Here is a 23,279-nt window from a genome sequence, read left to right as displayed (position 1 = left end):
TTGTTGGACAATTAAATGAGTGAAAGAGGGAAAACAAAAGTGGTTAGAAAGCATATCTACAGCTACCTATAATTGTGGTGGTGAAAGTGAAATCTAACTGAGCTAATAAAAAAGGTCAAAGGAATATTTATTAAATATAAAGATGTTTAAATGAGTGAAAGAGAGAAAATAAAAGTAGTTAGAGTGCATATTTACAACCATGGTAAAAATAAAATCTATTTATCTTGATCTCATCTAATTAATTTTTTTTTATTACCAGTGATGTTGTAGAAAAGATTCTAAGTTAAAAAAATTAAAAATAAATAAATATAAGGTGGGACACAAAATAAAATGATATATTAAAAAATGTTGTGACGTATAGATCACTTAAGCAAGAGAATGGTTTATGTTTGATCACAAATTACTTTTGGAAATATGCCAATGCAAAATAAAGTGAAGCTTATATAAAAATTAAAAATAAAGTGAAGCCTATTTAAAAAAGAAACATTAATTCATAAATTATCTATTTAATTAAGTCAACTTATATATGAATAATGATTATTAATTTTTTTATTTTAAAAACAATTATATTTATTACAAACTTATTCCATATTTATATAAGCTAAATAATATTATTATTAATTTTTTTATATGATATTAAAAATCAATTATTTATATATTATACTTATAATATAATAATTATTAAAATAAGTTAAAATTATATTAAAATTAAATTAAAAATTAATTCAACATATATATGAATAAAATAACTATTAATAATATCATTATTTAAAAAATATATATTTATTAATAAATTATTTACTATTTATATAAATTAAATATTATTATTACTAAAATTTATATAACTTATATTAAAATCATTTATTTATTTATCATAGATTATAATATAAAAAAATATTAATTAAAATTAAAATTAGACATAATTTATTTTTCATATATTATATTTATTATAATCTAATAATATTAAAATGTATAATAATAAAAGTTAGAACTTAAAGAAAATAGATGGTAACAAAAAAGAACAAACAGATATCAAGAAATAATTATATATTTTAAAATGAGTATTCAAAAACTTGCATGCACGTAGCTTTGGGAAAAGTTAGGTGAGTTTAAAAAGTTTAAACTAAAAAAACTTGTTAATTTGAAGTCCTTTGTATATCGCACATTTCCCTAATGATCTGTGTAAGTACCTTCCGTCAGACATTGGGGGACGTTTATAGTTTTATAATTAAAAAACCCACGGGAAAACGATCCATCCTTTCCGTCATTGGCATGCGAAGCAATAAAAACATTGGCGGAGGTTTATAATTTTATAATTAAAAAACCCACAGGAAAACGATCCGACGACTCTAGCCATCCCAATCGTCTTGCATTCCGTTTAGAGTAAGTTCCACCGTTGATGCAATAAATTAGCTTGTCCACGGCATGTAAGACAATACGGGAGGCATTGATTACAGTGAGAGAAAATAAGCGAAACCCTTTTATGAAAAAACAAGTGAAAACAATTCCAAATAAATCCAATGGTTGCAGACGTTTCAATTGTCTTGCACGCCTAAGAGCAAGTATCAACCATAGATCTACAAAACTGAGCTGGTGCATTCCATAGTAGGATACGCCTTCGGCGTAAAAATAATTAATTTGACTTTTTTTTTCAGTTCAATACAGCACAAGATCAGGATCCGCGCAAAATAAATAAATAAAATGGGCTATGAAGGTCACCATAATTGACACGGCTGATCTGATCGTCATACCTGACGGCCATTACTTGTCTCAATCCATACCGTTTGATTTTTGCAATAGTGATTTGAGCTCACAATTATGAATTTCGGTGTTTAATTATGGTTAAAATATTTTGTACAATCAAGATTAAAATATAGTTTAAGATTAAGAGTAAAATAGACCATTTCAGATTAAGGTTAAAATATAATTTAAGATTAGAGTTAAAATATAGGGGTTTAATTATGGTTAAAATATCATGTAAGATAAGGGTTAAAAGATAAGGATTAAAATATAATTTAAGATTAGGATTAAAATAACATTTAAGATTAGAATTAAAATATGGGAGTTTAATGATGAGTATAATGTCATTTAAGATTACAATTAAAATATGAGAGTTTAATCATGAGTAAAATATCATTTAAGATTAAGATATAAATATAATTAAGATTAGGGATGAAATATTTTAACCCTAATCTTAAATTTTATTTTAATCCATCATTACTTTTTTCTTACACTTAGGGTAAAATGGGATCTCCATAAAATTTTTAGGTTTCTAAACTTATATACATGCTAGCTAACAATCCTAATTATATTCATATTTAAAAAGAAAATAAATCTATGAATAAAATCATTTTATTATTCTAGTTTAACAAATATTTATTATTTTTTCTATAGATATTTCACGTCTTTCTTAATGCTTCATATCCATTTTATTAATATTATTAAAAACTATTAAGCATTAGACTAACAATCCTAATTATATTCATATTTAAAAAGACTATACTAAACTCTTTATAACTTGCAAAAAGATTATTATTCTAGTTTAACAAATATTTATTATTTTTTCTATAGATATTTCACCTCTTACTTAATGCTTCATATCCATTTTATTAATATTAATATTATTAAAAATTAATAAGCGTTACACTAATAATCCTAATAATATTCATATTTAAAAAGAAAATAAATCTATGATAAATCTATGACTAAAATCATTTTATTTGAAGGTTCAAACTAATTTTCATTAATCAATGATAATCTTTTTATATTTATTTTGTAATTATTTCTTATCTTAAACATCTTTATATAATTGAGAACCACATACTTTTATCACATTTTTACTCAGGTCAAATTTAAATGTTGATATTGACCTTTTATTTAATTAAGATTATGGTTAAAATATTTTAACTTTATCTTAAATTATATTTTAATTTTTATCTTAAATGATATTTTAACCATTATTAAACTCCTATTTAGGTAAATTATATTTTAATCCTAATCTTAAATGATATTTTAACCCTAATGTTAATTATATTTCTACCTTAATCTTAAATGATATTTTATCTATAATTAAACCTATTTTAATTGTTATATTTATATTATACACCTTTAAATCATTTGAGATTCATTTGATAGAATATATTAAAAAATCAAAAAAAAATAATTTAAATAAAATATATTAAAAAATTACTAATAATATAATCAAAATTTATAAAGTAACATTTAAAAAAAATTCTATAAAGTATAATAAAAAAATAAAAATTTACAGGGTTTTCACCACGGGGCTGCGAGGAGGGCGAGGGTCTTTAAAAACATTGATTTGAGCTGCCGTCTGTTCTTCCGCACGCACGGGGACAGGCAGAAGCCGCAAGAGCACGGACTGACATTATATAAGGAGGCATAGAAATCAGACGGCATCGGCTATGCAGTGCGGTTTAAAGGGCTGCATAGCCAGTGCCGATGAGTCCTTTCATGCAGCCACCGTACGCAGACGACAAAATAGGAAAAAAACCAATCAATGGCGGAAACCTTTCCAATGGTCTTCCATTCGTTTTGGCTAACTTTCAGCCATAGATTTTAAAGATTGTGTGATTCATCTCAAATAGGGAACGCCTTCAGCGTAAATATGATATTGCATCGAACGTTGGAAACATGACATGATGCCGTTATCTATGGAGAATAGACGTAGATAATAGCTCTGCGATACAAATAAATAGAATGTATTTACTGATGATTAGTCGCAGATAAGGATTAAGTGAAGAAATAATTTTGTATATACAAATTCAATCATCATGATGTATGAGGATGGAATCATCATGATGTATGATGATTCCATAAGGATAAGAATTCGTTTGCTGTCCTCGAGAAGCTGAATCATTCTTACGACACAATTTGAATTAAAGAAATTAATGCATTTAAGAGGCCTCCCATTTCGTCAATGCCTTTGGTTTCATCCCCCGTGACAAAGCCTCCCATGCTATTCACATTCACAAGTACTACCGACTCTGAAAACCCGCCGCAGGACACGTTCAACTGGGTACTTCAGAACGTCTATGCAGCCATTTAAACCGCACAAACATACGTAGGGCGGACACCTCCTTTATGCAAAGTGCAGTTTATCTAACTGGATAGCGGTTTCCGGAGAGCTATATAAACACGCCAATCTCACCAGCTTAGGTAGCGAAAAGCATTAATTGCCAAGCATGAAGACTCACGGAATGAGAGGGGACGCCATTGCCCTGATAGTTGCTCTGCTATGGAACGGGGCATCGGCGGGAAGCATAAGCGTATACTGGGGCCAAAGTACTGGCGAAGCCACTCTCGCGAAAACCTGCACAAGCGGCAACTTCAAATATGTGATGATCTCGTTTCTGACCACGTTTGGGAACGGGCAGACGCCAGTCCTCAATCTGGCAGGCCACTGCAATCCCGCAACGGGATCATGCAAATCGCTGAGTGCCGACATTAAAACCTGTCAGTCCCGCGGCGTAAAGGTGTTTCTCTCCCTCGGAGGAGGCACCGGAAGTTATTCAGTCGCTTCACCGGATGATGCGCGCAAGGTGGCCGACTATCTGTGGAACAACTATCTCGGAGGGAGCTCGCCGTCCAGGCCTCTGGGACCCGCCGTTCTGAACGGCATCGACTTCGACATCGAAGCCACAACGAAGAACTGGGAGCATCTCGTGAGGGCCTTGAAGGCCCGTAGCACCCCCTCTAAGAAGGTCTATCTCAGCGCTGCTCCGCAGTGCCCCTTTCCTGACGCACATCTTGGAGAGGCCTTAAAGACTGGGTTGTTCGACTACGTGTGGATCCAGTTCTACAACAATCCTTCCTGCCAGTACGCCAATGGTGACGCTTCCAAGCTGTTGAATTCGTGGAAGAAATGGACAACATCTATACGGACTGCTGAACCACGGGGATTCTTCGTCGGGCTTCCGGCTGCCCCTGGTGCTGCTGGCAGCGGTTTCATTCCTCCAAACATCCTTATCTCCAAAGTGCTGCCTACTGTCAAGAAATCACCCCAATATGGAGGTGTCATGCTGTGGTCCAAGTTCTGGGACGAAAAAACCAATTATAGCTCAGCTATCAAACGTTCTGTCATATCGAACCCGTCCCTGGATGACCTCGATGACATCGGTGAGGTGCTTACTTTCGCCTATCTCGTAGAATGAAAACTCTAGTATCGTTTAAATAACGCTTGAGGTTATGTATATAATGCTCAGCCTGCGTTTCTTCAACTCTAGATGAGTGGAGATAAGATATGTAATAAATTTGCACAAGTTATGTATAAATTAATTGTGCTAAGAACTTGGAAGATTGGTAACAGTATATATATGGCATGTTGCTTTAAAAACTTAAATCTACCGGCCATGACTAAGGACATCCAGTGAGTTTTCTTAAGATTGACCAGGAGGATTTGGCCAAATCGACATTCGTAGCTGAAAACCCTACCAAGGAAAAGTGAAAAGGAAATATATTTCATATAAAAATTAATATTAATATTAACAATCTACCTTAGATAAAATGTTTGTACCATTAATGATATACAATAAATAGATTTTAGAAATGTAAGTGATGCATAAATGAATTCTTTATGCCTAGTCAATGATTTATATAATATCTTAGATGACTTTTATGATTAAGGATTTGGTCTTGCATGTGTAGACCTAGTGTAGCTCGTGGATTTGATATAGTCTATATCTCCAATTTCTTTTTAATATTTAGTTTGTAGAAGTTATGCATAAACAAATGGTGCTAAGAACTTGGAAGATTGGCAAGGGCATATAAGACATGTTTCTCAAGAAACTTAGTTCTAGCAATTATGACAAAGGCCATGTACTGAGTTTTCTTGAGATTGACCAAGAGGATTTGCCAAAATGGAATTTCATAGCATAATATGTTACCTATTAATGGAAAAGTGGAAAGGAAACATATTTCCTATATAGAATAATATTAATATAAATAATTTACCATAGACAAAATGTTTTGTATCATTTACAATATGTAATTAAAGGAAATGAATTATCTAAAAGGGAAAAAATAATAGGTAATATTTAGAGTTAAAGATATGGTGGATGTTCGATGAAAATTTTTAATATTCTAGAAATATCAATTATATATAGGTTAATGTTTTGGAATTAGTCAATGATTTATCTATCATCTTAGATCATTTTTATGCTTATCTAGATTTGATCTTGCATTTGTGAATCTAGTCTAGGTCTTGATTTTGATATGACCATTACATCCAATCTATTTAAAGTTTCTATTTTTCTAAAATTTCTCAATATGTTGAGTATAAGAAATTGTTGATGGTGATTGATAGTTTCCACACAATAGGTATACATATTAGTAATATACCTTAGAAACATGTTTTATTTCATGTAATAAATGGAAATGAAATATCCTAAGGAATAAAAAAATAAGATTTAGAATTAAAGTTATGGTGGATGTTGGATGATAATTTTTTGTTATGGTAGAAATATCAATAATGGGTTAATTAATGCATTAGAACAAACCAATAGTTTTTCTATCATATTAGATCACTTGTGTGATTATAGATTTGATCTTCCATGAGTGAATGTAGTCTAGATCATGCATTTTATATGGCCATCAAATGCAATCTCATTAAGTTATTAGTTTATTAGTTTGTATTTCTCTAAATGTTATCAATATATTGACTTAAAAAATTATGCATCGTGCTTGGTACTTTCCACATAGCAAGGATAATTATTTACTCGTGCCAAAATATCTTAGAATAGTTGAAAAATTCACTAGATTACAGATCAAGGATAACTTCAGGCCTAAATTAAGCTTTGAAAATTAAAATGAAAGGGATTATTTTCATAAGTGAAAAAGGCATCATGATCACTTTAATGATTATGGAAGTAATTTAAGATTGAAAAAATGGGTAAAACTAAGGATCAATACCAATCTATGAGAATGTTATAAATAGGAATGTAAAAGACTTGAGATGTGGTCTCCATTTCAACAAGAAGTACACCACTTGCATGTTTGTTATTTTGCAAATAATAACTAATTATTGTTTTTCATATATGTACAAATACAGATATAATCCACAATGAATCTTATTTCTCTTGCAATATGATTAAATTTTAAGATAAAATTTACTATCGGAAAGCTTCGATAGTTAGTTCTTGATGCACTAGTTTTCATTTAGAATTTGTTGTAGACTATTTTCACAAAGGGACATACATTTGGACTCTTATCTTTGAGAACATATGGTAAGGTGGCTTCAAATAAATATTCACAAATTTAGTAAAATTTTACCTCTATTTACAAGAGTTACAAGTTATTTTTAAAAATAAGAAGAAATGACAAATAAATTTCATCAATTCTTTTCAAAATAAAAGAATAGATCTAAGATTAAATTAAAAAATATTATAAAAATGGTGTGAGAGAAATAACTTAGAAAACTTAAATTCTAAGTGATTTCACATGAATGCACTTATCATTAAAAAACATCTTAAAAATCAATTCACGTTTGACTAGAATAATTTAGAGTTAGACATAAATGATACATATATTCAAAGTGAGGGTTATTGAATTCAAAAAGAAATAAATACACCTAAATATTTATACGACAGATTAATATTTGAAAATATATACATGTAATTAGAGTTAGAGTTACTAATAATTGAAAATAAATATGACCTTCAAAGATATCATATTCATATTTTTTTTTACAAGTATGAACAAGTAACTTCACCAATCAAATAAAAGAGAGTGAATTGTTTTCAATTACTTGCCTCATAATGAACAGACATAGGAATTGTTTTCAACCTGCTTTTCTTCAACTCTTTATGAGCGGACATAGGATATGTAATAAATTTGCAGAAGTTATGTATAAATTAATGGCCTTGGAAACTCAGAAGATTGGCAATGACATATAAGATATGTTTCTTAACTACTTAATTCTACTAGCGATGACAAAGGGCATCCATTGAGTTTTCCACCAAGAGGATTTGCCATAAAGGACATTCATAGCTCAACAACCTGCCCTCTAAAAAGAAAAGTAAAAAGATACATATTTTATATATAAAATAAAATTTTAGATAAAAATGTTTTGCATCATTAATGCAATTAATGAAAATGAATTATCTGAAAAGAATAAAATAATAAAAAATATTTAGAGTTAAAGTTTTGGTTGGTGTGAGATGATGATTTTTTAATATTGTGGAAGTATCAATTATGCTTTAGATTAATGTTTTAGCAAAAGTCAATGGTTTGTTTATCATTTTAGATCACTTTTATGCTTATAGATTTGATCTTGGATGATGAGCTTTTAATATAGTAGAAATATCAATTAAACTTAGGTTAATGCTTTGGAATTAGTCAATGAATTATCTATCATCTTTGACCATTTTATGTTCATCTAGATTTGATCCAGTGTTTACAGATCTAGTCTAGGTCATGGATTTGATATGAACTTTAGATTTAATTTGTTTAAGCTTTTAGATTGTTAGTTTCTATTTGTTTAAATGTTCTCAATATGTTTTGGCTCTAAAAATTGTTCATGGTGATTAATAGTTTCCACATAATAGGGATAAATAATCCCTTGTATTAAATCAGTTAAGAATATTTGAATAAACCACTAGATAAAGATCAAGTATAACATTAGAAATGAATTAGATTTTGGAGTTTAAAAGTAAAGGGATTATTTTCATAAGTTCAAAAGAATTTAATATCACTTACGTAACTAATACAAGATAAAAAATAGGTAAAAAATAAGGATTTAGAGAAATCCATGGGATTGTTTACAAATTCAAATCAAGTCAAAATGAGTCCTAAATTAATGCTTATGCTTTTTTAACCATTACATTTTTCTCCCACTTCATCTTGTATGCAAACTATCATGAAGATGGATGTCAATGTAAATATAAGAATTCTACATTGTATTTTTTTTTAAAGTGAGTGTTGCATCTTGATAACATATTAAATAGAGAGCCAATTTATAAATAGAATTACATAGAAATAAGAAACAAGAAAATGTTGTCTATAACTAAAAGAAAAGAACAAAGAGATTAGCCATGAAAGGTATTTCATTGGTAGTGGAACAAAGAAGTGTGTATGGTACAATATCAATATATACCACCTTGATGAAAGAAATGCAAAAGTACTACAATCTAAAGTTACCTTTAGTTTTCTAACAATTGCAATAACCATACTAAAAAAAGGAATATACCTAGGGTCTTATATGCTTGCGACCAATTACTTTCTTGGAAGCATTCAAGTGAAAATTGTCCACTTTCGAACAAGCACTAGAACCTACTATGATATGTAGTATTGTTAGCAACAATCAAGAAGGAAGACTGAGAGGGGGGGGTTGAATCAGTCTTCATCGGAATAAAAAATTCAACCACCAAAACATAGATCTGATAAACTGTAGTAATAAGACATATAAGAAAATTAACAACACAACACACAACACCAAGATTTTGACGTGGAAATCCTGATTAAGGGAAAAACCATGGTGGGAACCTACCCACAGTAAGATGATACTCTACAGTAGTATGTGAAAATATTACGATGGGGAATGTGCAAGTATTCAGGCACACTACCTAGAGCTCACTGCTCAAAAGATATTTGCTCAAAAGGCTACAACCCTTAGGGAAGTCTTACTGACTTACAATATGATTCAGACTACAATCTAGAAGAAATGAACTGTAATAATAGCTTCTACAAATGCTTGATGACAGTTTTGGTTAAGCATAGATGTCTGCCCAACAACACCAATCTCACGTCAAGGTCAAAACCGAAGAACAAATCACTTGTTCACACATTCAACTCTCTTTGATAATGCAAACACAATATCGACACCCAAAATACATGAATAACTCATCTATATATACAATTCATCAACCTTGATAACAAGGTCGGCTAAAACCTAACCCTTCACACACAGTTCCAAAATTACATCACACAATATGAAGATCAACCACCAGACCAATATAATAATTTACATAGCATAGCATGGTCCTAATTCAAATTCCCAAATGACCAACTCCATCTAAAATCGTGCCAATATCAACTGCAACACGCTACACCACCAGAAATACCACATAACACGAAAATCAATATCAGTTGATGAAAACCACCAAAAAATTGTACAACTATCAATGCAGATCATCAAGACAAATAAGAAACAACTAGGAAACACCAACAAGAATGTTAGAATCATCCAAAACCAATACCACTTTTCAAATCGTCATCGATCAATGTCTAGAAGCTCAAGAACACAACCAATCACCAACTGTCACGAAGAAAGATAACTTGTGCATCATTAAATCATGAAACATCTGAAATGAAGATACACAAGACCATCCCAAACAATATCCCAAAGTCTTAGCACAATATCTAATCACACCAGAATATACCGGAGGAAATATCAACCTTTGCAAAACAGTCATCAGCAAAACCAAACTATAAAACCGTATCAGAAAATCTTCGCAAATACAATGGATCAGATCACATGAATATGTTGAAATCAATGACAACAACATATCCTAGCAGCAACAATGAACAACCATATCCAACAATATTCCCCTTCGGCACTGATGGCAACATATGAATGTGAAAAACAGTCAATGCAAAGAAAGAAGATATCTCAGCAAACTCCACCTAAGATCAAGGATAAAGCAGTTTTTCACTTGATCTCTCTCCCCCTTTGACAACAATTCCAAAGATCTCAGAAATAGAAAACTGAACTCTCTCTCCCAAAACAGAAACTTGTATCTCTCTCTTTTGGCATTACAATAAGTTGGGAGATTGTTGGCATTATAATAAGTTTGATGGTTGATGATATTGAGAAGGTTGTTGGAGATGAATGATATAATTGATAAAGGATGATTACTATCTTAATATTATTATTTTTTCATTGATGTCAAGCAATTGATTTTTTGATTCAGTATGATGTTGCCATATCTTAAAAAGTATGTTTTGATGAGTATAAAGATGTCGGTAAGTGACACAGAAAGAATGTGAAAATGAAGGGAAGTAATAAGTTATTCAATGGGCAACTATTACTGAGTTAGGCAGTGATGAGATTATGATGTTTTGATTGTTTTGATAGCCTATATATATTTATTCGAAGACTAAACAAGAAAGGGAAAATATTTCATGTAATAGAATGAGTAAAGGTTTGATACTATTCTATTTTACCGAGCAAGGAGCTAGTTGGTAAACTCCAAGGTTACCAATGTCGGTTAATGAAAGAAAAAGTCACCGAGAGGAGAATGTCTACCAAGTAAAGTTTAGTATTAACCGAGTATCAACCGAGCAGTAACATAATGCATTAAATAAGTGTATACATTATTAAATGAAGGATGCCAATGAGCTGGAGGTTTATTGAATATAAGAATGTCGGGCAAGAAGTTTGTTAAGGATCAACGGCAATTAAATTTTAAGAGTAAGATCTATAGCACAGATTGAACGGTCCTAATCGATCACAAGTACCAAGAAAGGTATACAATTTTCAAGGCAAGATAAATCATTTTTCAGATCGAAGGATACAATGAACCTAGTCAAGTTTGAAGATCTGATGGCTAAGACTAATCATGGGAAATGTGATTAAAGAGATTAAGCAGTTGGGAATTGCTTATAAATAAAGTAATGTTGTTGAACAAAGAATGTGGGCAAACTGAAGCATAGTGACGCTACAGAGATGATTACTGAGTACAGAAGATTGAAGATCTGATTGAAGAACAGATTGAGAAGCCCAGCAAGGAGAAAGATAAGTCTTATGACAATATTATCTTGAGCACATTGATCACATAGAATCTGCTTTAACATTTTAGATGTGAAGTTGCAGATATATTCTATTATTGTTATTTATTTTTGTAAGTGATAGGAAATCTCTTAACCGAGTGGACTTAACAGTCTTATTTGTAAATCATCTTGGAAGGTTACATTCTGAATGAGTGTTTGAAATCCTTTGACAAGGTCACTTCTAACAAAGTGAAGATTCTAACAGATCTGAGGGAAATCCCTTAACTGGGTCACATCTAGCAATGTGTATGTAATCTTTAACAGGATTTGCTTTTAACCAAGCATACTCTAGAAGAGTATATTTTCTTGTGGGTCCAAAATCCCACAAATGTTTTCCCTATTAGGGTTTCCACGTTAAATCTGGTGTCATATGTGATTTAATGTTTCATGTTTATCTGTTTATGAGTTTGAATGATTTACAGTCTTACGTTGCATATCAAGTAAATGCTACCAAGGTTGAATCTGATTAGAGTATTTATCCTTGAGGTTGTCTGATTCACCCCCCCCTCTTGTCTAACTAACAATTGGTATCAGAGCTTGGACTCCGGATTTAAAATTTAAAGGTACTGGAGGCAAGATCCGAAGATGTATAAAAGGGATGCACCAAAGCTGAACAAGTCAAGTTTCACCACATGGCAGAAAAGGATGAAGCTCCACTTATCAGGAATTGGAGAATATGCAACATATTTTCTAGAGAATGATTACATTGCACCTAGCACCTACCCTATGACAATGGAAGAAATAAAAGCAAAGCAAGAACACATTCAAGAAATGATAGAGATAGCATCAGCTTTGACCGACTCAGAGTTTAATGATCTAGAAGGTTGTAATGATGCCAAAGCAATGTGGAACAAGTTCACATCTGTGTATGGTGGAGATGAACATGTTCAAAGAGAAAAAGCAGATAGTCTAAGAGGACAACTTGAATCCATAATAATGAATGAAGGTGAGAACATAATCCAATATAGTACAAGGTTAAAGGAAACTGTCAATCAAATCAAAGGTTCAGGAGGAACTATTGAAGAAAAGGATGTAAGTAAGTTGCTGAGAACACTTCTACCTGCTTATGCCAGTAGAGTCTCTGCAATTAATGAATTGAGGTATGTACCAAACATGCGAGTCTCTTTGGATGATACTATCAGTAAGCTACATGCTTTTGAGTTAAGTAATTTTGATAATAGTGGGTCTTCGGTAAACAAAGTTGAATCTGCATTCAGTTTTTTTCATCTCAGTGAATCTAAAGATTATAATGATAGAATATCTAAGTATGCTAAAGGAAATCACAGTGGAGCAAGTGAGAGATTTCGTAAAAACATGGAAGAAGTACACAAACTATATGAGGAAATCAAAAAGAAAGAAGAGTTTGAAGAATTATTGGCCAGAAGGTTACCGAGAGGCAAAGGTAAGTATAAGGGGAAGTTACCTTTAAAATGTTTTAACTATGATAAAATTGGACATATGGCTTCTAACTGTCCTGACAAAGATGATGAAAAGAAAGAATACCGAGATGATAGACAGAAAGACAACCAATATAGAAGGCATCGAGACTTTAGAAGGAGAGAAAGAAAGACATGCCTAGTAGTTGATGAGGAATCCAATAATGATAAATCTGATGAGATTGAGACAGAGGAAGTTGTATATGTGGCTATCAAAGATGGATCAGATGAAGAAAGGTATGAAGAAAAATCCTTAATATCACACATAAATAAAAATGATTCTTGGATCATAGATAGTGGATGCTCACATCACACGACAGGTGATAAACACAAGTTTGTTAAATTATAAGATTATGGTGGAGGTCAAGTAAGATTTGGTAATGATGCACCATGTCTTGTGAAAGGTAAAGGTCCAATTACACTTCTTGACAATGCTAAATGTGATAATGTATATTAGGTTGAAGGTCTAAAATACAATTTGTTGAGTGTAGCACAACTAAATAATATAGGATACCGAATAGAATTTCAAAAAGGAATTGTCAAAGTTCATGACAAACATGGAAAGTTGGCTGCTATTGGGACTCAAAAAAGAGGTAATACATTTCACCTTGAATCAACTCGGAACAATTGTCTATATGAAAAAATAGAAGATACCTGGTTATGGCATAAAAGGTTTTGTCATGTAAATTTTGATAATCTAATCAAAATAAGTAAGAAGCATCATGTAAGAGGTCTACCAAGCTTGGAAAAACCCGAGAATGCAATATGCTAAGGATGCCAGATGGGTAAGATGACAAAATCAAGCTGTACAATTAAGTCTTACACTTCTAAAGGAATTTTAGATCTTGTAAACACTGATCTTTGTGGTCCTATGAAAGTTCAAAGCTACTATGGTGATAAATACTTCATATTATTTGTGGATGATTACTCAAGGATGATGTCAGTTATGTTTCTAAAAGAGAAATCAGAAGCTTTCAAATGTTCAAATGGTATAAGGAAAGAGTTAAAAAAGAAACAGGAAGACAGTTGAAATGTCTTAGATCTGATAGAGGAGGAGAATTCATTTTTGATGAATTTAACTTATTTTGCAATGATCATGGTATAAAGAGACAAGTGTCAGCACCAAGGACACCACAGCAAAATGGAATAGCTGAAAGAAGGAATAGATCAATTGTAGATTGTGCCAGAACTTTGATGATAGAAAAGAGAGTACCTCAAATATTTTGGAGAGAAGCAATAAGCACTGCAATTTATACCTTGAACCGAGTACAACTGAAGAAAGGAACTATGAGGACACCTTATGAAATCTGGTATGACAAGAAACCAAATGTAAGTTATTTTAAAATATTTGGAAGTAGACATTATGTTCATAAAGATGATAGAAATGGAAAATTTGATCAGAAAAGCGAGGAAGGAACATTTCTTGGTTATTCCTCTAGGAGTAAAGCATTTAAATGTCTGATCAAATCATCTAACAAAATTGTGGAAAGTGCAAATGTGAAAATTGATGAATTTGCAGAAAGGAATGATGAAGGAAACTCCAAAGAACAAGAAGATTATGAGGAGTTTGTATATGTGCAACCGACAAGTTTTACTGAGAAAGCCAATTAAGAAATTACTCAGTTACTAAGTGATGAAGAAGATCATACAGAGCCTACCGAGCCTATATTAGCAAAATATGTTAGAAGAAATAATGCATCAAGTCTGATTATAGGAGATAAGGATGCTCCAGTGATGACAAGGAACAAACTGAGACACAACACATGTCTGATATCCGAATTTGAACCGAGGATAGTAAAAGAGGCATTAAGCAATGAAGATTGGGTAAATGCTATGATAGAAGAGATTGATCAAATCAAGAAAAATGAAACATGGACACTAGTCCCAAGACCAAAAGAAAAAAATGTAATTGGTACAAAGTGGATTTTAAGGAATAAGCTAAATGAAAAAGGTGAGGTCATACGGAATAAAGCAAGGCTAGTTTGCAAAGGTTATGCTCAAGAAGAAGGAATAGACTATTGAGAAACTTTTGCACCTGTAGCAAGACTTGAAGGAGTAAGAACATTGTTGGCATATGCTGCTAACAAAAATTTCAAGGTATATCAAATGGATGTTAAATCTGCATTTTTGAATGGTATACTAGAAGAAGAAGTCTATATTGAATAGCTTCAAGGATTTATTGAAGAGAAGAATAAAGATCAGGTATGTAAGTTGAACAAAGCTTTATATGGTCTAAAGCAAGCACCTAGAGCATGGTATGAAAGGTTGCACTCTTACTTATTAAATATTGGATTTATGAGGACTAGTGAGAACAACAACATGTATATGAAGAATGATGAGAATGGAATACTGATGTCAGCCATATTTGTTGATGATATTATTTTTTGTGGAAATGATTCTTTATGTAAGAACTTTGGAAATGAAATGTGCAAAGAATTTGAGATGTCATTAATCAGTGAGATAAAGTATTTTATAGGTTTACAAATACTACAAATGAAAAATGGGATTTTCATTACTCAATCCAAGTATATAAAGGAAATCTTGAAGAAATTTGGAATGGAGGATTCTAAACCTGTAAGTACTCCTATGACTACTAATTGTAAACTATCAAAGAATGATGAATCTGCATCTATTGATGAGACACTTTACCGATCTATGATTGGAAAGTTGCAATATGTAGTTCACAGCAGGCCTGATATAGCACATGCAGTAGGTATAGTTGGAAGATTTTTTGCAGATCGCAAAGAAACTCATATGACAATAGTCAAGAGAATTTTCAAATATTTGAGAGGCACTCAAGATTATGGTCTGCTATATGAAAAGATGAATGATTTTGACTTAAAAGTCTATATTGATGCTGATTGGGCAGGAAATATTGATGGCAGGAAAAGAAAAAGTGATGGAGCTTTCTTTTTGGGAGAAAGACTAGTAAGTTGGCTTAGCAAGAAACAAGGATGCATTTCATAGTCAACAGCTGAAGCTGAATATGTTGCTGCAGCATTGAATTGTACCAATATAGCATGAATCAAACAACTATTGGAAGGAATGAATGAGATAGTTACCAAGCCAGTAACTATATTTTGTCATAATAAAAGTGCTATTAACATTTCAAAGAATCCGGTAATGCACTCTAAGACAAAACATATCTCTATAAAGTATCATTATCTTAGAGGAGAAATTCAAGAAAAGAATGTTGTGCTGGAATATGTTAGTACAAAGGAACAAATCGCAGGCATCTTCACAAAGCCACTGCCAAGGGACACTTTTGAGTATCTCAGAAGTAAGTTAGGGGTCCTACCCCTATCTAGCACTCACTGACAGAGTTCGATGACAACATCAATTCTATGACTCCAAAGAATACTATTTGCAAGTTGATGTTGATTTACACACTTTAGAAGGATGTCTAAAGTTGTGCAGGAAATAGTGAATGAAGACAAGTTGCTATGATCGAGATAAATTTGTATATGTTTGAACTGCAAGGAAATTACTTCACAGGGGGAGTAATTATGGATCAGTCTTACTTTCAGCATTGTTGTCAAAGGGGGAGATGATTGTTATAGCTCAAAGGGGAGAAGACTAATAACATAAGATTACAAGACAAGTTTATAGCTCAAGGATAACAGGAGAAGAATAACAGTAGTTTGAATCAATTGGAATAAATCAAGCTGCTATTGCCATCAACACCAAAGGGGGAGATCGTTGGCATTACAATAAGTTTGATGGTTGATGATATTGAGAAGGTTGTTGGAGATGAATGATATAATTTATAAAGGATGATTACTGCCTTAATATTATTATTTTGTCATTGATGTCAAGCAATTGATTTTCTGATTCAGTATGATGTTGCCATATCTTAAAAAGTATGTTTTGATGAGTATAAATATGTTAGTAAGTGACACAGATAGAATGTGAAAATTAAGGGGAGTAATAAATTATTCAATGGGCAACTATTATCGAGTTAGACAGTGATGAGATTATGTTGTTTTGATTGTTTTGATATCTTATATCTATGTATTCGAAGACTGTAAAAGAAGGAGAAAAGATTTCATGTAATAGAATGAGTAAAGGTTTGATACTATTCTATTTTACCGAGCAAGGAGCTAGTCAGTAAACTCCAAGGTTACCGATGTCGGTTAATGAAATAAAAAGTCAACGAGAAGAGAATGTCTACCGAGTAAAGTTTAGTATTAACCGAGTATCAACCGAGCAGTAACATAATGCATTAAATAAGTGTATACATTATTAAATGAAGGATGCCAATGAGCTGGAGGTTTATTGAAGATAGGAATGTCATGCAAGAAGTTTGTTAAGGATCAATGACAATTAAAATTTAAGAGTAAGATCTACAGCACAGATTGAACGGTCCTAACCAAGCACAAGTACCAAGAAAGGTACACAAGTTTCAAGGCAAGATAAAACATTTTTCAGATCAAAGGATACAATGAACCTAGTCAAGTTTGAAGATCTGATGGCTAAGATTAATCATGGGAAATGTGATTAAGGATTTTAAACGGTTGGGAATTGCTTATAAATAAAGTAATATTGTTGAACAAAGCATGCAGGCAAACTGAAGCACAGTGATGCTACAGAGGTGATTACCTAGTACAAAAGATTGAAGATCTGATTGAAGATTAGATTGAGAAGCCCAGCAAGGAGAAAGATAAGTATTATGACAAGATTATCTTGAGCACATAGAATTTTCTTTAACATTTTAGATGTGAAGTTGTAGATATATTTTATTACTATTATTTATTTTTGTAAGTGACAGGAAATCTCTTAACTGAGTGGACTTAACAGTCTTATTTGTAAATCCTCTTGGAAGGTAACATTTTGAATTAGTGTTTGAATTCCTTTGACAAGGTCTTTTCTTACAAAGTGAAGATTCTAACAGATTTGAGGGAAATCCCTTGACCGGGTCACATCTAGCAATGTGTATGTAATCTTTAACAGGATTTTCTTTTAACTGAGCATACTCTAGAAGAGTATATTTTCTTGTGGGTCTGAAATCCCATAGTGGTTTTTCCCTATTAGGGTTTCCACATTAAATCTGGTGTCATATGTGATTTAATGTTTCATGTTTATTTGTTTATGAGTTTGAATGATTAACAATCAAAAGTTGCATATTAAGTAAATGCTACCGAGGTTGAATCTGATTAGAGTAATTATTATTGAGGTTATCTGATTCACCCCCCCCTCTCATCTAACTAACACTCTCCCCCTAAAGCACATAACCAGATCAACAAACTACTCCAACAAAGGAGAAATACCAAATCTGATTAAAAAGATAAGGCTCTGAAATCCACGATATTGATGCAACTCAATGCATCTAGCTCTCATTAGGAGGGGTGGATACCCCTAAGTTGTCTCTCAAATAGAAAAATGCATCTATAGGCAAAGGCTTAGTGAAAATATTAGCTATCTGTTCCTTTGTAGATACATACTCTAGCTTCACCTTTTCTTCACTAACTTGTTCTCTTAAGTAATGATATTTGATTGATATATGCTTCGTATTTGAATGTTGCACCATATTCTTTGACATGTTGATAGCACTAGAATTATCACAGTAAATAACAATATGCTCATCATGAATAACTCTGATATCCTTGAATATCTGCTTCATCCCAAATAGTTGAGTGCAATTATTAGCAGCAGTAATGTACTCAGCATCTGTGAGATTTTGCAAAGATCAAGAGGCAATGGAAAGCACAAATAAGAGAGAAAAAAATAGATGATAGAAATAAACTGTATTCTATCAAGATGAAAAATATGATCAACTAGATCATTTACCATTACATATAATGAATATGAGCCTGCTTGTATGGGCAAGGCTATATGGATATGTGAGCACACAAACATGACATGTGGCTCAATAAGAAACAAGGGTAGGTAGGAAATAGGTGTGGGTAGGTACAAGGAACAATATAATAGTCCACATGAGGTGGATCACCCACTAAATGTAGAGTGTAACAACAAGATCAATATAAAAAAAGGTGGAAATTCTCCTACACACACTATCCCAATGTGGCACAAACACCCAAGTGTCTCATACCCAAATTACTATGAAATGCATTTCCTAAGTAAACTTAAGTAAGTGTAATAATATCCAAGATAAATAATTATTTACACCAACAACCCCCATTAAGTGCAACTTAGGTGAATGCACTTAAGTCTACAATGCAACTAAGCAATGCAAGATGGGTCCTAGCTACTAGGCCATGTTAGGTACCCATGTACAAATGCAAATGCATGGAAACCAAAGCAATGAAATCTCTCACAAAGTGGGGAAAGAGAGAAAAACCCAATGGGAAAAAACCCTCCCCCAAAAGAGAGATGAAAACTAGATACAAAGAACTCTCATAGAAGAATGTGAAGGACAAAACCCCATGTGAGGAAAAAGTCCCCCCCATATGAGAGAAGAATAGAAGCTAGGAAGCCCCCCCTCAATGTGGAATCTACACCAATGATAGAAGCTCGATGTATGAAGAAACTAATCCACGAACGTCGAACAACATTCCTCCCCTTAGGAAGAAACAAAACCAAAAGTGTATCCATGAAGTCTCCCCAATCATGAAGGGAAGATGTATGAAGAAAACTCATGATGAAAGGAATCTCTGAAAACTGATCAAGTGTCCCCATGTCAATGCTGAAAGATACCCCCTCCAAAGGTGGTAAACTGTGCCACACTCTTGAAAAAGGCACTCCAAGATCTAGTGGAGATGGATGTAGAACATGTACCAAAGACTCACATGTCTCCTCAAAAGATAAAAAAACCTCCTCCAATTGTTGTACATAAGTATCCACAATCATGTCAACCTCGAAAGAATGATCATATAGAGAATGAACAAGAGGGTCAGAGTGTTCCCTTGCAACAATCGAAGGAGGATCATCTTCATCAAAGAGAAGATGAATGTCATCAATGATGTCTCCCAAATCTGCAATGTAGGATTCCACAAACAAACCTGCAATGTCTGTCAAGTAATCATCCCATGAATCTGAAGCTAGAAGACAATGAATATCTTGTTGCATTGAATCACATGAAGGCAAAACTATCGCACTATCTGCATCATCAGGTGCAATAGGTGATGTGATATCAATATGAGGAGATGAAATACAAGGCTCAAGAAGGGGTTCACATGTGAGAATCCCCATGTTCAAGTGTCCAAAGTTCTCCTCAAAAACTGAACCATCACAAGAAGTGTGATCATCATGTGTAGAATCATCAAATGTGAAATCATCATCATCAACAAAATCTGAAAAGGAGTATAACCGAGATGCATGATCAACCACCCCAGTCGCAATGATAGCTCTAGTCTCCAAGTCTCTAATGAAAACTGACTCAGGTGTGATCTCCACAACTCTCTTAGTTGTGCCATGTGTGATTTTATAGATAGAAAGGAGATTGTTTGTCAAGTGGGGTACACACAACACATTATTCAAGGAGTTATCCCCAATGTCAATAGATCCTTTCCCAATCACATCCATGTATGTATGATTGTCCATCAAAATCTATGGCATGGTTGAAGGCTCAAATGTAGAGAACATAGACTGCAAAGATGCCATATGATGAGAAGTCCATGAATCTAGAAGCCATCTCTCTGAATCATGACTGATAGTAGCACATAGAGCTTTTCCTTTTCTTGTCCCAAAAGAGTGAGTCTTCCCACTTGTAGAAGCCATGAATGCTTGCCCTTTTCCTTTTGAATGTGAGGAAGTGGAAGTTGATGAGTCATCCTTCTTGTAGATATTAGGCAAATCAATGTTATGCTTTTTGATGATATGTGTGAGCTCATCAATCTTCTTAGAATGGAAACGATGCTCCTCATGACCAAACTTCTTACAATAGGCACAAGTAGGTCTCTCCCTCTTTGGTGAATTATCCCTCTTGGAAGAGGATGTATCTCCTTGTTGTGGAGAGGATGATTCTTTTTCCTTAGGCTTTGATTGCCTTTTCTTCTTGTTTGAGTTGTTATTTCCTTGATTTCCTTTGTTCCCTTGATTTGCCACTAATTCTTGAGACTTAGAAGCCTTAGGAATGCCCATGCTTATCAGCTTAGTTTGTTCCATCATCAACATTTCATTGAAAGCATCAATTGTAGGCATTGTGTAGCTTGAACCCATTATCATCCTGTGGGTTTCGAAACTAGAAACAAATGCTGCATATTCTTGTGGAAGCTTGCCTATCAAGTTGAATATCAATTGAGTATCCTTCTTATCAATGCCACAATCTTTGAGTTGTGCCCTCAACTCATTTGCCTTAGTGACATAATCTTGTATAGTATCAAAGTTCTTGGGATCTAACATGGTGAGATCACTATCAATTTGATATCTCCTAATCTCATCAACTTGACCATACAAATCTTGAAACTTTTTCCAAGCATCCTTGATTAGAGCACACTTCTCAATATGAAAAATGAGATCCTTTGATACATACTTTCTTAAGGTACCAATTGCCATGATATTTTTAGTGAGCCAATCCAAGTGACCAACTGGATCAACCTTAGGATCAGCGGGAGCAACAATAGTTCCATCAATGTAATGAGTTAGTCCTTTTTCCATAAGTTTACTCCGTGCATCAATTTTCCAAGTAGCATAATTATGAGGAGTTAAGAGAGGAAACTTAGAAGAACCCATAGCAGCAGAAAGGAAGGAAAACAAGAGCACAAAAGCACAAGAGACACCCCCCACAAATTCACTCAATCAAAGTACCCCCAAAAATGATGATTTTGACACTTTATATGTAGTGCGTGTACAATAGGACACTTGCAAAGCAAGGCAAAGTGGACTTCTAAATTCAATTTACAACTTATCAAAATGAGATCTAAGAGACTTCAACAAATACTGCTAGTGATATAAACTAAGATCCAAGGAAAATGCAAGTACCAAATATGCCAAAAATGGCCAAATACTGAAAGTACTATTTCTAATTAAAATCACTGCAAATAGATGGCAGATTATGAAAGTAGATGAAAAAATATGCACTTTAAAAAAAAACGGCACCTGAAAAGGAGTCCATATGAGCCCAAACAAAGCCTCTAAAGTTGTAAAAATTGGGATTTCACGATTTCCGAAAAACTTGTATCTGAAAATTAGAAAAATTCTACACCACTATACAGATCATGAAATTATACCCTAGAAGAAAAAAAAATTGCTCATAAAAACGAGTCCGGATGAGTGAGATATCGCTATTTGAAAATTGCCTGCAAAATTATAGTTTTTGGAAAATTTCCGCAGCAGCGTCAAACTTTAAATGCCTCTAGATTTTGCCTCCGAAGTCCGATTTGGATGAAACAAAAGGCAAAACTAACTTTCTTGGACCTCCTCAATCCAATGGTAACCTCATGTTTGACCCATCAAGCTTCAATAATAGCCTGCAATAGAAAACTCCAAAATACACAATACCAAATAGCATCAATTTCTCTCAATTAGCAAACCAATGACACTCTAATGGCTCTGATACCATGTGAGATTTTGCCAAGATCAAGAGGCAATGGAAAGTACAAATAAGAGAGAACAAAATAGATGATAGAAATAAATTGTATTCTATCAAGATGAAAAATATGATCAACTGGATCATTTAGCATTACATACAATGAATATGAGCCTGCTTATATAGGCAAGGCTATATGGATATGTGAGCACACAAACATGACATGTGGCTCAATAAGAAATAAGGGTAGGTAGGAAATAGGTGTGGGTAGGTAGGAGAAACAATATAATAGTCCACATGAGGTGGATCACCCACTGAATGTGGAGTGTAACAACAAGATCAACACCATAAAAGGTGGAAATTCTCCTACACACAATGTCCCAATGTGGCACAAACACCCAAGTGTCTCATACCCAAACTACTATGAAATGAATTTCCTAAGTAAACTTAAGTAAATGTAATAATATCCAAGATGAATAATTATTTACACCAACAGCTTCATTAGTAGATAAGAACACAAAATCTTGTTTCTTACTTGCCCATGAAACCAACTTGTTTCCCAAAAAAATTGCTCCACTAGTAGTTCTCTTCCAGTCATATACATCACTATCCCAATTAGCATCAATGTAGGC

At 33.0% G+C, this 23,279-nt stretch overlaps 1 protein-coding gene across 1 annotated transcript; it reads left to right on the top strand.

Annotated features, from left to right (window-relative positions):
* The first annotated feature begins 4,217 nt into the window (after positions 1-4,217).
* Positions 4,218-5,171, top strand: LOC131875111 (acidic endochitinase-like). Its single transcript, XM_059219134.1, has one exon. It carries the CDS (start codon positions 4,218-4,220, stop codon positions 5,169-5,171), a length of 954 nt encoding a protein of 317 aa, XP_059075117.1.
* Positions 5,172-23,279: the final 18,108 nt, after the last annotated feature.

This window comes from Cryptomeria japonica, chromosome 4, assembly GCF_030272615.1.
Source record: "Cryptomeria japonica chromosome 4, Sugi_1.0, whole genome shotgun sequence".
Lineage (NCBI taxonomy): Eukaryota > Viridiplantae > Streptophyta > Pinopsida > Cupressales > Cupressaceae > Cryptomeria > Cryptomeria japonica.
The sequence above is the reverse complement of the archived record's forward strand: the minus strand, read 5'-3'. Positions and strand labels throughout refer to the sequence as shown.

What these genes read in the sequence shown, in the direction of transcription:
- LOC131875111 (XM_059219134.1), top strand. Translation starts at nt 4,218, where the DNA reads ATGAGAGGGGACGCCATTGCCCTGATAGTTGCTCTGCTATGGAACGGG.